General features: G+C 45.3%; 1 protein-coding gene across 4 annotated transcripts in view; it reads right to left on the reverse strand.

The window, feature by feature from the left end:
* Window positions 1-13,270, reverse strand: part of LOC139250167 (probable E3 ubiquitin-protein ligase HERC4) — a 56,786-nt gene that overhangs the window by 24,281 nt on the left and 19,235 nt on the right. For 3 of the 4 annotated variants that reach the window (XM_070872691.1, XM_070872695.1, XM_070872690.1), the window contains exons 11-15: window positions 12,024-12,129; window positions 9,081-9,270; window positions 7,543-7,700; window positions 4,554-4,634; window positions 1,880-1,939 (exon numbers count right to left, since the gene is read on the reverse strand). In XM_070872691.1, the coding sequence (XP_070728792.1) occupies window positions 1,880-1,939; window positions 4,554-4,634; window positions 7,543-7,700; window positions 9,081-9,270; window positions 12,024-12,129 (595 nt within the window). The remainder of the gene's footprint in view (window positions 1-1,879; window positions 1,940-4,553; window positions 4,635-7,542; window positions 7,701-9,080; window positions 9,271-12,023; window positions 12,130-13,270) is intronic. The other variant, XM_070872692.1, reaches the window with a different exon arrangement.

Raw genomic sequence — 13,270 nt, forward strand, 5'->3', positions numbered from 1 at the left:
CCATCCCTCTCCCCAACTCCTGTCTGAGGCTGAACAGACTGTTCGCAACCTTGGTGTCATATTTGACCCTGAAATGAGCTATCGAACACATATCCGCAGTGTAATTAAGACCGTCTATTTCCACCTCCGTAACATCACCCGTCTCTGCTTTTATCTCAGCTCATCTGCTGCTGAAGCCCTCATCCATGCCTTTGTTACCTCTAGACTTGAATATTCCAACGCACTCCTGGCTGGTCTCCCACATGCTACCCTACATAAACTAGAGATGATCCAAAACTCAGCTGCCCGTGTCCTAACTCGCACCAAGTCCCTCTCACCCATCACCCCTGTGCTCGCTGACCTACATTGACTTCCGGTTAAGCAACGCCACGATTTCAAAATTCTCATTCTTATTTTTAATTCCCTCCATGGCCTTGCCCCTCCCTATCTCTGTAATCTCCTCCAGCCTCACAACACACGAGATGTCTACGCTCTTCTAATTCTACCTTCTTGAGCATCCCTGATTATAATCGCTCAACCATTGGTGGCCGTGCCTTCTGTTGCCTAGGCCCCAAGCTCTGGAACTCCCTGCCTAAACCTCTCCGCCTCTCTACTTCTCTTTCCTCCTTCATGGCGCTCCTTAACACATTCCTCTTTGACCAAGCTTTTGATCACTTGCGCTAATTTCTACTTATGCGGCTCAGTGTCAAATTTTTCATCGCATAATACTCCTGTGAAGTGCCTTGGGATGTTTCACTATGTTAAATGCGCTATATAAATACAAGTAGAAATATTGTTGATGCTTACTGCACTGTGAAGCACCTTAGGTTGCTTTACTACGTTAACATAAGAAGTAGGAACAGGAGTAGGCCATTTAGCCCCTCGAGCCTGCTCCGCCATTTAGTAAGATCATGGCTGATCTTCTACCTTAACTCCACTTGCCTGCACTATCTCCATATTCCTTGATTCCCTTAATATCCAAAAAGCTATCTATGTCTGTCTTGACTTCGCTCAAAGACTGAGCCACCACAGCCCTCTGGAGCAGAGAATTCCAAAGATTCACCACCCAAAGGTGCATTATAAATAAAAAAGAAAGAATTAGATTTATATAGCGCCTTTCACGACTACTGGACAACTCAGCTGAGTTTCGGATCATCTCTAGTTAATGTAGGGTAGCATGTGGGAGGCCAGCCATTCAATATTCAAGTCTAGAGGTAACAAAGGCATGGATGAGGGCTTCAGCAGCAGATGAGCGGAGATAAAAGCGGAGACAGGCGATGTTACGGAGGTGGAAATAGGCGCCCTCTGAAGCTGCCTTCTCAGCCGCTCAGTTGTATCAAAGCAACGTGGGATGGGCAATTAATGCTGGCCTAGCCAGCGACGCCCAATTCCTGAGAATGAATTTTTAGAAATCGGACTGGAAGAGATCAACTTTCTTGTTCATGACATCAGCAATGCAATAGAGACATGGCTAATCTGGCTCGCCTTTCAAACTTCCACCAAAAGTAAAAGAAATTGGCGCACATTTTCTCCTGAAGGCTGGCCCTTTCAATAATAATCATAGTGCATCACTTTCCATCGCAATTTGAGCTGAAATCATGCTAAAAGATTTAAATCAGGGAAACATTCATTTGTCGTTTCCTCATAGAATAGTTACAGCACGGAACGGCCGAGCCCACTCCCAGCTAGTGCCGCTCCCAGCTAGTGCCACTCCCAGCTAGTGCCACTCCCAGCTAGTGCCACTCCCAGCTAGTGCCCTTTCCCTGTAGCTCTGCAATTAATTTCCCCTCCGTTATAAAGAATGAATTACTGTTATGGTACAAAATGTTTATCAATTCCTAATTCTCTTCCCTTCCTGGTCATCTTTACATATCACCGTACTTACTTAAAAAATATATACCTCATCTACGGCCGCAGTCACCATTTGGAAATCATAGGGAATGCATTGCGCAACTTTTGCCTGAAAACAATAACACGAAAATAAGTAAAAGTGAGCATTATTTTACAAATACGTCACTTTGGGCTTGATCCTAACATTAAATCAAATCCAGGGTGGGATAACTAAAGATACCGAGCCTTGTTTTTGACTCTGTTCCTCGGCCACCGAAAGGAACAATGGTAATGTTCAATATTGCAATGTAACAGGACCCCTTTACACAATGAATCTGCTCTTCATTGTACAACTGATACATTAGAATTGGCAGCCATTGGTAAACAAAAAGCATTTCTTATCATACTCGAACATGGAGCTTTAGGGGCCGAAATTGCCCCTTCTGATAAGGCCTCTGGCTGCCCTGTATAGCTGCCGACTCCCGATGGAGGGGCCGCCATTTTGTAAATTGCCCTTCTTCAGGGACCGCTCCGCCCATTTTCTCATCGCGGCGTGCACGCGCCGGCCCCTTACCGTCTGGCGGGGACCCCCTCACGAAATTGCCCCTTACCTGAAATTGTCCCGCTCAGCCGACGTCGCCACAGACCGGTGCCCCCAACTGCTTTTCCTGTGGGTGCACTCTGTGTGAAATGGCGGTGCGGCCGCCCTTAGAGGGGAGGTGGCGCTGCCATCGACGACATGTTTGGTTTTTCGGCCGACTGCCAGGTTGGGCCGACAATTATGGCCGCGGGTTCGGCCGGGCCGCCAATAGGCAGCGAGGCACCCCCCCCCTCTTGGGTGCCAGGCCGCTGGCCCGGCTGAAACCCTCCCCAGTGGACCGAACTAAAATGAATGCCGAGTTCGCAGCGGCCCGCCCCTTTAACCGAAGGGGAGAGACGTGCTGATGTGCCGGCGCAATGACATCATCGGCGCGGCGCAGATGACCGACAGCCTCGGATACTCCGTCCCGCCACCACTTCGGCCCTGCTAGTGATGGTCACGCAGCTCTGCCCTCACGTATAGACCACTTCCGCCCCGCTGGGGAAAAAAATCCCCGAGGAGCTGAATTTCGACGGATAGGCCGCCGCTCAGAACACTTCAAAAACGATTAAGTAGCGCCCCATTTTGGGCGGTGATGAATTTCCAACCCTTAGTCTCAGTCCATAGGTGGAGTACTCTCTCTACATTGTAAGATTACTTGGGGTGGTTCCACCAACACCTAATCTGCATTGGGACTTTAATGGTATATCTTTTTGAAGATAATTGGCAAATGAACCAAGGGTGAGGGGGTAATGGTGGGGGCGATGCGAATTATTCTTATGCAACGAGGTGGAAGCAAATTCAATAGTAACTTTCAAAAGTGAATTGGACACAAACTTGAAAAGGAGAAATTTGCAGGGCTACAGGGAAAGAGCAGGGAAAGGTGTGGGACTAACTGGACAGCTCTTTCAAACAGCCAGCACAGACACCATGGGTCGAATGTCACCCTTCTGCACTGTAAGATTTTATAATTCTATCTTTATTTAATAAACATTGTTTCAAGCAATGATTTGCACGTTTAGATCGATAAAGTGTGAAGCGGCATTCACACATTCAAAAACATTGATGAATATTCTATGGGTTCGAAATTCGGTTGCTAACGCCTGCTGATAACGCCGGTGTTGGGTGTTAATTAGGAGTTGGGCGGTTGGGAGTGGTGCTGTGTGCTGTTCGCGCCTGACGCAAAGTTCGGCGGTCATTTTTTTAAGATCGTTAAACCGTTACATCCCGCCGGCTAACGGCGTGGAAATCATGACGTCAGCAGGCGTGAAACACATCCTTGGCGCCTCTATCGCGATATTCCGTTTGTACGGCTCCCGTAACAGCAGGCGGCCATACAGCCTGATAAAAGCAGTGGTTAGTTAAACAGCGGAACTTGGGCGGAAACGGCCAGAGAGCGAGGTAAGTTTATTTTCTTTATTTATTTCTTCACTTTCTCGTTAGTTCTAACAGTGGGAAAGTTTATTTGTGTGTGGGTCGGAGAAATTTGAGTTTTTTTTTTCTTTTTTCCCTTTCCTTCCCGTTTTCCAGGTAGCGTGGTGGCAGCCTCCAGATGTGAAATTATTCGGGTGTAAAAACTGAATTTAGCACGCCTGGCGGTGAAGTCAGCACTCAGGCGGTGACACCACCTCAAAAATGGTGGTACCGAATTTCGACCCCTAGGTCTATAATATATTCAAAATCTTATATCTGAATACATTCTGTCTACAAAATCTTACTTTCCATTCTCACAGCTTTGCTACAATTTTGTGTTGAATTTTCCCATTATAAATTCCTATGTCCACAATTGTAATGGAAGCTGCCTATGTAAACATGTCACAGTGTAATTACACTTTCCTGCCAGTGGTGGCGCCGCAGTTTTGAAACTCCCAGCTCCGCAGCCTGCACTACACAGAAATTTCTCTGCTCCAGCCAACTCTACTTCTCAAATTGCTGTACATTTTGCTTACTCTGCCAAAACTCTCAGTGCAAAGCCCTGGACAGTAACAGACAACCCCAAGCCTATTTTCCGACCCTTACACCATGCTTCTTTCTGCTGGAGTTGGCGCGGAAGTGCGCCTGAAGGTGCCGTGGAACACCAGCTCCTTAATGGGAATACCAGAAAAGCAGAGAGCTCTGGGATAATTTTCAGCACAGCCTTTCATGGAAATAATCATCGACTTACCCTTAATCTGTCTTTAAATATTTTCATTACAGGAATGCAGAAATTTCTCTTCCGAAACTTGCGGTATCTGCTCGAGTTTACCTGCCAACATATAATTAAACAATAATAAACATTTTGGGATACAATGTATGTGCAATTTGAGACACGACATGTGGTAAGTGTAGCAAGCTTTGAAGGAACGGATGACTTTGAACCCATGGTTCCCAAAGTTCTCCACCAAGGGCTAACAAGGCAAGGGAACACACATTAAATGGTAGGACACTGAGAACTGTAGAGGAACACAGCGACTTTGGAGTGCATATCCACAGATCCCTGAAGGTAGCAGGCCAGGTAGATAAGGTGGTTAAGAAGGCATACGGAATACTTGCATTTATTTGCTGAGGCATAGAAAACAAGACCGGGGAGGTTACGCTTGAAATGTATAAAACACTATTTAGGCCACAGCTAGAGTACTGCGTGCAGTTCTGGTCACATTACAGGAAACTGTGATTGCACTAGAGAGGGTACAGGGGAGATTTATGGGGATGTTGGCCAGATTGGAGAATTTTAGCTGTGAGGAAAGATTGGATAGGCTGGGTATGTTTTCTTCGGAGTTTTTCTTTTCATTTTGGAAAAAAATGATAGAGGAGGCTGAGGGAAGACTTTATTGAAGTGTATAAAATTATGAAGTTGATAGGACGGATCTATTTCCATTAGCAGAGGGGTCAACAACCAGGAAGCCTAGATTTAAAGTAATTGGTAGGAGGTTTAGAGGGGATTTGAGGAGAAGTTTCTTCACCCAGAGGGTGGTGGGGGTCTGGAACTCACTGCCTGAAAGGGTGGTAGAGGCAGAAACCCTCACCACATTTAAAAAAGTACTTGGATGTGCACTTGAAGTGCCGTAACATACAGGGCTACGGACCGAGAGCTGGAACGTGGGATTAGGCTGGGTAGCTCTTTGTCGGCCGGCGTGGACACGATGGGTCGAAATGGCCTCCTTCTGTTCTGTAAATTTCTATGATTCACTGGGGGTTTTCCTTATCTCATGTCTGGGTCTGTGTAGACTAATTGGTAGAGATTGATTTCCATGATTTGTCATCAACTCCCATTATCATTGTATCATGTGACTCCCAGGATGCTAGAAAGCGAATTAGACGGACTTTGGTCTTTTTCCGTCTCGCAATTCCTATGTTACTCTAAGAAGATATGGCATGGGAAAGGCCAATCTGCCCATCGAGTCCCATTCCTTCCAACAGAACATGTATAATTTGCTCTGGCATGGACTAAATACAACTTTACTCTTCTGAGAGAGGTGGACAATGGCAGCTAAAATAGCTAAGAGGAAACTGCGAGGGCCGATCTTGTGAATGGGTACGACCGTCTCATTCACTGACATGTACTGGCAAATTGCGGGTGATGCACCTGTGATTTCCTGATAAGAGCAATTTTACAAATGCGTGCTATCCAATTTTAACCTAAGCCGGTAAGAGGGAAACTGACGGAATTGGGTCGGATGACCATTTTACGCCCTGCCTGACTTTACTTTTGCTTTCCACTGGCTTCAACGCAGAGTCAAATCAGATGGGGTGCAAAATGGACATCTGATCGGAACCCGCCCTGTTCCCACAGGGCAGGTTAGGTTAAAATCGGGGCCACGCTGTCAATCTAATGGTGCTATCTACATTACCCAGCTCTGACCAACTGCATTCCACACATAGCATATGGAAACGGTAGCATAGTGGTTATGTTACTGGACTAGTAATCCACAGGCCTGGACTAATGATCTGGGGACATGACTTCAATCCTACCATGGCAGCTGGGGAATTTAAATTCAGTTCATGGAATAAAAAACTATCGTTAGTAATGGTGACCATGAAACAACCGGATTGTCGTAAAAAAAACATCTGGTTCACTCACGCTCTTTTAGGGGAAGGAAATCTGCTGTTCTTACCCGGTCCGGCCTACTTGTGACTCCAGACCCACAGCAATGTGATTGACTCTTAACTGCCCTCTGAAATGGCCCAGCGAGCCACTCAGTTGCAAAAAGAACAGCGATTCAAGAGGGCGGCTCACCACCACCTTCTCAAGGGCAATTAGTGATGGGCAATAAATGCCTGCTTTATCAGCAACATCCACATAGAAACATAGAAAATAGGTGCAGGAGCAGGCCATTCGGCCCTTCGAGCCTGCACCACCATTCAATATGATCATGGCTGAACTTCAGTACCTCATTCCTGATTTCTCTCCATACCCACTGATCCCTTTAGCCGTAAGGGCCACATCTAACTCCCTTTTGAATATATCCAACGAACTGGACTCAACAACTTTCTGTGGTAGAGAATTCCACAGGTTCATAATTCTCTGGGTGAAGAAGTTTCTCCTCATCTCGGTCCTAAATGGCTTACCCCTTATCCTTAGACTGTGACCCCTGGTTCTGGACTTCCCCAACATCGGGAACATTCTTCCTGCATCTAACCTGTCCAATCCCGTCAGAATTTTATGAGATCCCCTCTCATTCTTCTAAATTCCAGTGAATATAAGCCTAGCCGATCCAGTCTTTCTTCAAATGTCAGTCCTGCCATCCTAGGAATCAGTCTGGTGAACCTTCGCTGCACTCCCTCAATAGCAAGAATGTCCTTCTTCAGATTAGGAGACCAAAACTGCACACAATACTCAAGGTGCGGTCTCACCAAGGCCCTGTACAACTGCAGTAAGACCTCCCTGCTCCTATACTCAAATCCTTTTGCCATGAAGGCCAACATGCCATCTGCTTTCTTTACTGCTTGTTGCACATCCCTTGAATGAATAAAAAAATAAGGCCCCTTTCATGGAGTTAAAAAAAACAAACGGCAAAAAATTGTGTAAGAGGAGATAAGGGAGGTGACTGATCAAAGAAGTAGGTTTTCAAATTTTAGAACTCTTTTGAAGATAGGGTGGGAATTAGCAAGGAGAAGAGTTCCAGTGTGTGAGGACAAGAGGTCCATAACTAAAACTTACAATTCTCACCTACCTTGTAAAGTGCTTGTAAAATTTTTAAGGAATCATGAAGTTTGGAGCTGTCTCCTGAGATGTCCACCATAGCAAGTTCAAGACGTCGATGTGATTCTTTTCGATACACCTTCACAAGGCGCTTGAAGAAGTAGTCAGGCATTGTGCTCCACCAGCATTCTAGTCAAGAAAATTTTAATGCAAAATAAAGCACAACCTAGCAGATGGTCACCAATCAAAAAAGCAAACAGAACGATGAACCGTAAAGACAAAACAGCGGGTGCCGTGCTTAAACCAATCGTGTCACTCATTTGCTGGGAATCTCCTCGAGGAGTTCTCCCGATCGGCTGCCTTAACTTTGGCAGAGACCCTGTTTACGTGGTGTAAATGGGGTTTCCGCCACAGTTCTGATCAGGAGAATCATCGGTGCTTGAACACTTTGTCCAAATATAATCACCCCCAAGACATTCAGGCCCTGAAGGTGGTATTGAAAAGAAAGTTTATAACGCTTTTCATGACTTCAGGGCGTCTCAAAGCACTTTACAATCAATTAAGTACGTTTCTGAAGCGCAGTCACTGTTGTAATGTAGAAAACGTGGCAGCCAATTTGCGCACAGCAAACTCCCACAAGTAGTAATAAGGGAATTACTTTGTTTTAGTGATGTTGATTGAGGGATAAATATTGGCCAGGACGCCAGAGAAAACTCCCCTGCTCATCTTCCAAATTGGGCCATGGGATCTTTTTCGTCCACCCGAGAGGGCAGACGGGACCTTGGGTTTATATCTCCTCCAGAAGATGGCAGCTCCGACAGTGCGGCGCTCCCTCAGCACTGCACTGAAGGGTCAGCCTAGATATTTGCTCAAGTCTTTGGAGCGGGGCTTGAACCCATTGATTGCTCTAAACTCCTGACACACAGGACACTGAAATCCATCCTTACATTTCAAAAGTTAAAGAAGTGTTGCATCACATTTTAGAAAGACCTGCATTTATATAGCGCCTTTCACGACCACCGGATGTCACAAAGCGCTTTACAGCCAATGAAGTACTTTTTTGGAGTGTAATTACTCTTGTAATGTGGGAAACACAACAGCCAATTTGCACACAGCAAGCTCCCACAAACAGCAATGTCATAATGACCAGATAATCTGTTTTTGTTATGTTGCTTGAGGGATAAATATTGGCCAGGATACCGGGAATAATTCTCCTGCTCTTCTTCAACATAGTGTCATGGGATCTTTTACATCCATCTGGGAGAGCAGACAGGGCCTCGGTTTCATGTCTCATCTGAAAGACAGCACCTCCGACAGTGCAGCGCTCCCTCAGCACTGCACTGGGAGTGTCAGCCTAGATTTATGTGCTCAAGACCCTGGAGTAGGACCTGAACCCACAACTTCCTGACTCAGAAGCGAGAGTGCTACCCACTGAGTCACAGCTGACACATACAGAGTTAGAGCATTCCGCAAGAATATTCGAACTTTAAGTTTCTGTTGACTTCTGAAGTATTTCAGCTGTGGAGAGCGGAGTTTTCAATGATGTTTATATGTTTAAAAAAAACTTACCAAGTATTTTAAAATTACTTTTGTCAAGTGAAAGAATGGCTCTGTTCAGACACTCTGTCAGCGCTGTTATGTCGTTTGGCTCTTTCAGCACAGCAATGAGTTCCGGCAGAATAAGGTAAACTCGCATAGCTTCTACACAAGGAACTCGAGGTAACGAAGGGATCAGTTTTTTCTGTACTGCATCCACCACCTGTAAAATAGTAAGTGTTAGGTGCAGGAGTGCAACTTCCCTTTAATAAATAAAGTCCGCTCTATCCACAGTGCAGTAAATCAAGGTCCAAAATATGCTTTTCATATATAACTTATGGACTTCACAATACAAGATCATTGCATTTAGAACATAAGAATTAGGAACAGGAGTAGGCCATCTAGCCCCTCGAGCCTGCTCCGCCATTCAACAAGATCATGGCTGATCTGGCCGTGGACTCAGCTCCACTTACCCGTCCGCTCCCCATAACCCTTAATTCACTTATTGGTTAAAAATCTATCTATCTGTGATTTGAATACATTCAATGAGCTAGCCTCAACTGCTTCCCTGGGCAGAGAATTCCACAGATTCACAACCCTCTGGGAGAAGAAATTCCTTCTCAACTCGATTTTAAATTGGCTCCCCCGTATTTTGAGGCTGTGCCCCCTAGTTCTAGTCTCCCCGACCAGTGGAAACAACCTCTCTGCCTCTATCTTGTCTATCCCTTTCATTATTTTAAATATTTCTATAAGATCACCCCTCATCCTTCTGAACTCCAAGGAGTAAAGACCCAGTCTACTCAATCTATCATCATAAGGTAACCCCCTTATTTCTGGAATCAGCCGAGTGAATCGTCTCTGTACCCCCTCCAAAGTTAGTATATCCTTCCTTAAGTAAGGATGGATGAATTCCTGCAACAAAATATGTACAGGTTGAATCTCCCTTATCTGGAACTCTCGGGACCTGGCCTGTTCTGGATAAGGGATTTCTTTTGGACGAGGGGTGGTAACGTTAAATTGTATGGTACAGGTCCTGAGCGAGGGGATATCGGGGCTGGCTGGCTTGGGGCTGGGAGTGTGGGAGAGAGATAATGGGGGGCGGGGGGGGGGGAGCGGTGGATTGTGAGGTCAGGCCAGTGATTGCAGCGAGGAAGGACTTCAATTTGTTCATGTCAGAGTTCTGCGCATGCGCCACCCGGTGGCCGGGAATGGTTCTGGACGAGATGTGATTCTGGATAAGGAAGTTCTGGATTAGGGAAGTTCAACCTGTAGTTGTACTGGTGTATAGCTGATTGCACTGCAGATGTTCATACATTCTGGGGGTAGCATTATAGCTGACAGGAATTCAAAGCAATGCTAACCGACTTCCCCATTCTATGCTAAACATTTGAATGGTGTGAAAACTATTTAATTTATGGGATTTCCACATAATGATTCCTAGAGCATTCCTTTGAAGACTTTTCGAGATCATTTAGAAAGACTGTAAATGAATAAGCCTTTTGTGATTTATTCTTTGTTTTCTAATAGTTTATGTTGTTTTACACTGTTGAACATCAGAAAAAGATGCATGTTTTGGAAAAGTAACTTTGTCATTTTGAAAGCTTTACAGTGCGTCCTCATTTAAGGGTTGGAGGTATTGCGCAACCTTTTTCAAATCCCTCCATGGCCTCGCCCCCTCCCTATCTCTGTAATCTCCTCCAGCCCCACACCCACCGAGATGTCTGCGCTTCTCTAATTCTGCCCTCTTGAGCACCCCTGATTATAATCGCTCAACCATTGGTCCCAAGCTCTGGAACTCCCTGCCTAAACCTCTCCGCCTCTCTTTCCTCCTTCAAGACGCTCCTTAAAATATACCCCTTTGACCAAGCTTTTGCTCGCTTGCCCTAATTTCTACTTATGCAGCTCAGTGTCAATGTTTTTATCTCATAACACTCCTGTGAAGCGCCTTGGGAAGTTTCACTACGTTAAAGGTGCTATATAAATACGTTGTTGTTGTTGTTTGAAACATTTTGTGGATGTACAATTTCACGCTGGATTTTAAATCACAGATTAACCCCTTTTCCCAGCCCACAGCAACAAAAATAAGCAGCATTTATAGAGCACCTTTAACGTAGTAAAACATGCCCTTTGTGATTGGGTACTTTCATGGTAAGAACATTTTTCGGACTCAAATTTTGCCACGTAGAGAACAATAAGAACAAGTTCTGCAATGCACTGTGATCATGTAAAATCATGTTGTTATTTGGGAAAGGGGAGCAGTAAGAGGTGCCTCCCAAAATCTATGGGTACAATGTTTGTGAAGAGATAAAAATGAAAATAGAACATTTTGGATTTTTTTGTCCCCTGACAATCCCCTGCAGAACCTTACAAATGTTTAATAATAAATAAACATGCGCTGGCAAAACTCCACGAATAATTTCACATGTACAAACCAGGGAAAAGGTGGACTGTCATTGATAGGGTAGATGCTGAGAGGTTGTTTCTCCTGGCTGGACTGTCTAGAAATAGGGGGCACAGTCTCAGGACAAGGGGTCGGCCATTTAAGACTGAGATGAGGAGGAATGTCTTCACTCAGAGGGTTGTGAATCTTTGGAATTCTCTGCCCCAGAGGGCTGTGGATGCTGAGTCTCTGAATATATTCAAAGTTGAGATATATAGATTTTTGGAGTCCAGGGGAATCAAGGGATATGGAGATCGGGCGGGAAAGTGGAGTTGTGGTTGATGATCAGCCGTTATCTTATTGAATGGCGGAGCAGGCTCGAGGGGCCGTAGGGCCTTCTCCTGCTCCTCTTTCTTATGTTATCATGAAATATCAAATATCCAAAATGACCGATGAATCGACAAAAACGTGAGTTATGTAAATAGCCATGAATGCAAAAACATAACTTCAGTACTTGTAGTGATATAAACTGCATTCCAGTATTTTAAGGTGTGAGAAGCTATAAGGTATTTGGTTTGATTAGTCGCAAACATTACCTGCCCCAACATTAAGGAGTTTTCTGCCAACTTCTCGAAGTACAGATATACTGCAGACATATCTAGACCAGACACCTCTCCGTTTGTTTTGAAATGGTTATCCTTGCTGTTTTGAATAACATCAAGAATGATTGTTAGTGCATTGCGAAAACAATTTGATATTATTCTAACTTTTTTAACGTTACTGGAGATTGATTTAAAGTATTGGCTCTTTGTGATACCCCAAATCTATATGGTGGTATGAAACAGAGCAAGGTACTGGAGGTAAATATTAAATGACTGGTTGCCTTACAGCAATCGATCATAGAGCAGCCAAGTACAGTGGGTTCAAGTCCCACTCAGAGACTTGAGCACATAATCTAGGCTAACATTCCAGTGCAGAGCTGAGCGAGGTGTCGTCCTTTGGATGAGATGTTAAACTGAGCCCTCTCAGGTGGATGTAAAAGATCCCATGAAACTAATCGAAGAAGAGCAGGGGAGTTCTCTCGGTGTTCTGGCCAATATTTATCCCTCAATCGACATCTAAAAATACTGATGATCTGGTCATTATCTCATTGCTGTTTGTGGGAGCTTGCTGTGCGCAAGTTTACTGCCGCGTTTCATACACTACACCGGGGACAACACTTCAAAAGTATTGCATAGACTGCAAAGCACTGTGGGATGTTTGGAGCTGAAAGGTCATATATAAATGTAAGTCCTTTCCCTTAATTCAAAATCTGGCAATAGTTTTATTTTTTTCCAACATTTTGAAGCCGCATAGCTGGTCAAACAACATCGTCGCAAAACACACCAGCAAGGCTTCCCCCCCCTCCAAACCTGCAGATTGTGCTAGTGCCCCACCTGAAATACTTAAATGACCCTCACCCTGACCCCGAGATGTGGGGTGGAACTAGTGGTAGGGCAGTGTTTGAGCAAAGGAAAGGATGGACGTGTGAGAACATCACTGCAGGTCGGGGCTATAAATAGAGCTGGAACGCCTGGCCCTGGAACATCACGGGACGCCCCGACCTGTGTGAGAACATCACTGCAGGTCGGGGCTATAAATACAGCTGGAGCGCCGGGCCCTGGAACATCATGGGTGAAGGTGTGGAGAATGAGGGTACGGGGCCCAGAAGAGCCGAGGGCCCAGGGGCAGCACGGACCAGCCCACACTGCGATATGTGTTCGCACTAGGTCCGTGCAGCAGAGCAGGTCTCCAGTCGTCCTGGTTAACCCTTGCCACTGGATAAAGGCTGAGCTCTGTCAAG

This window comes from Pristiophorus japonicus, chromosome 2, assembly GCF_044704955.1.
Source record: "Pristiophorus japonicus isolate sPriJap1 chromosome 2, sPriJap1.hap1, whole genome shotgun sequence".
Classification (NCBI taxonomy): Eukaryota; Metazoa; Chordata; class Chondrichthyes; family Pristiophoridae; genus Pristiophorus; species Pristiophorus japonicus.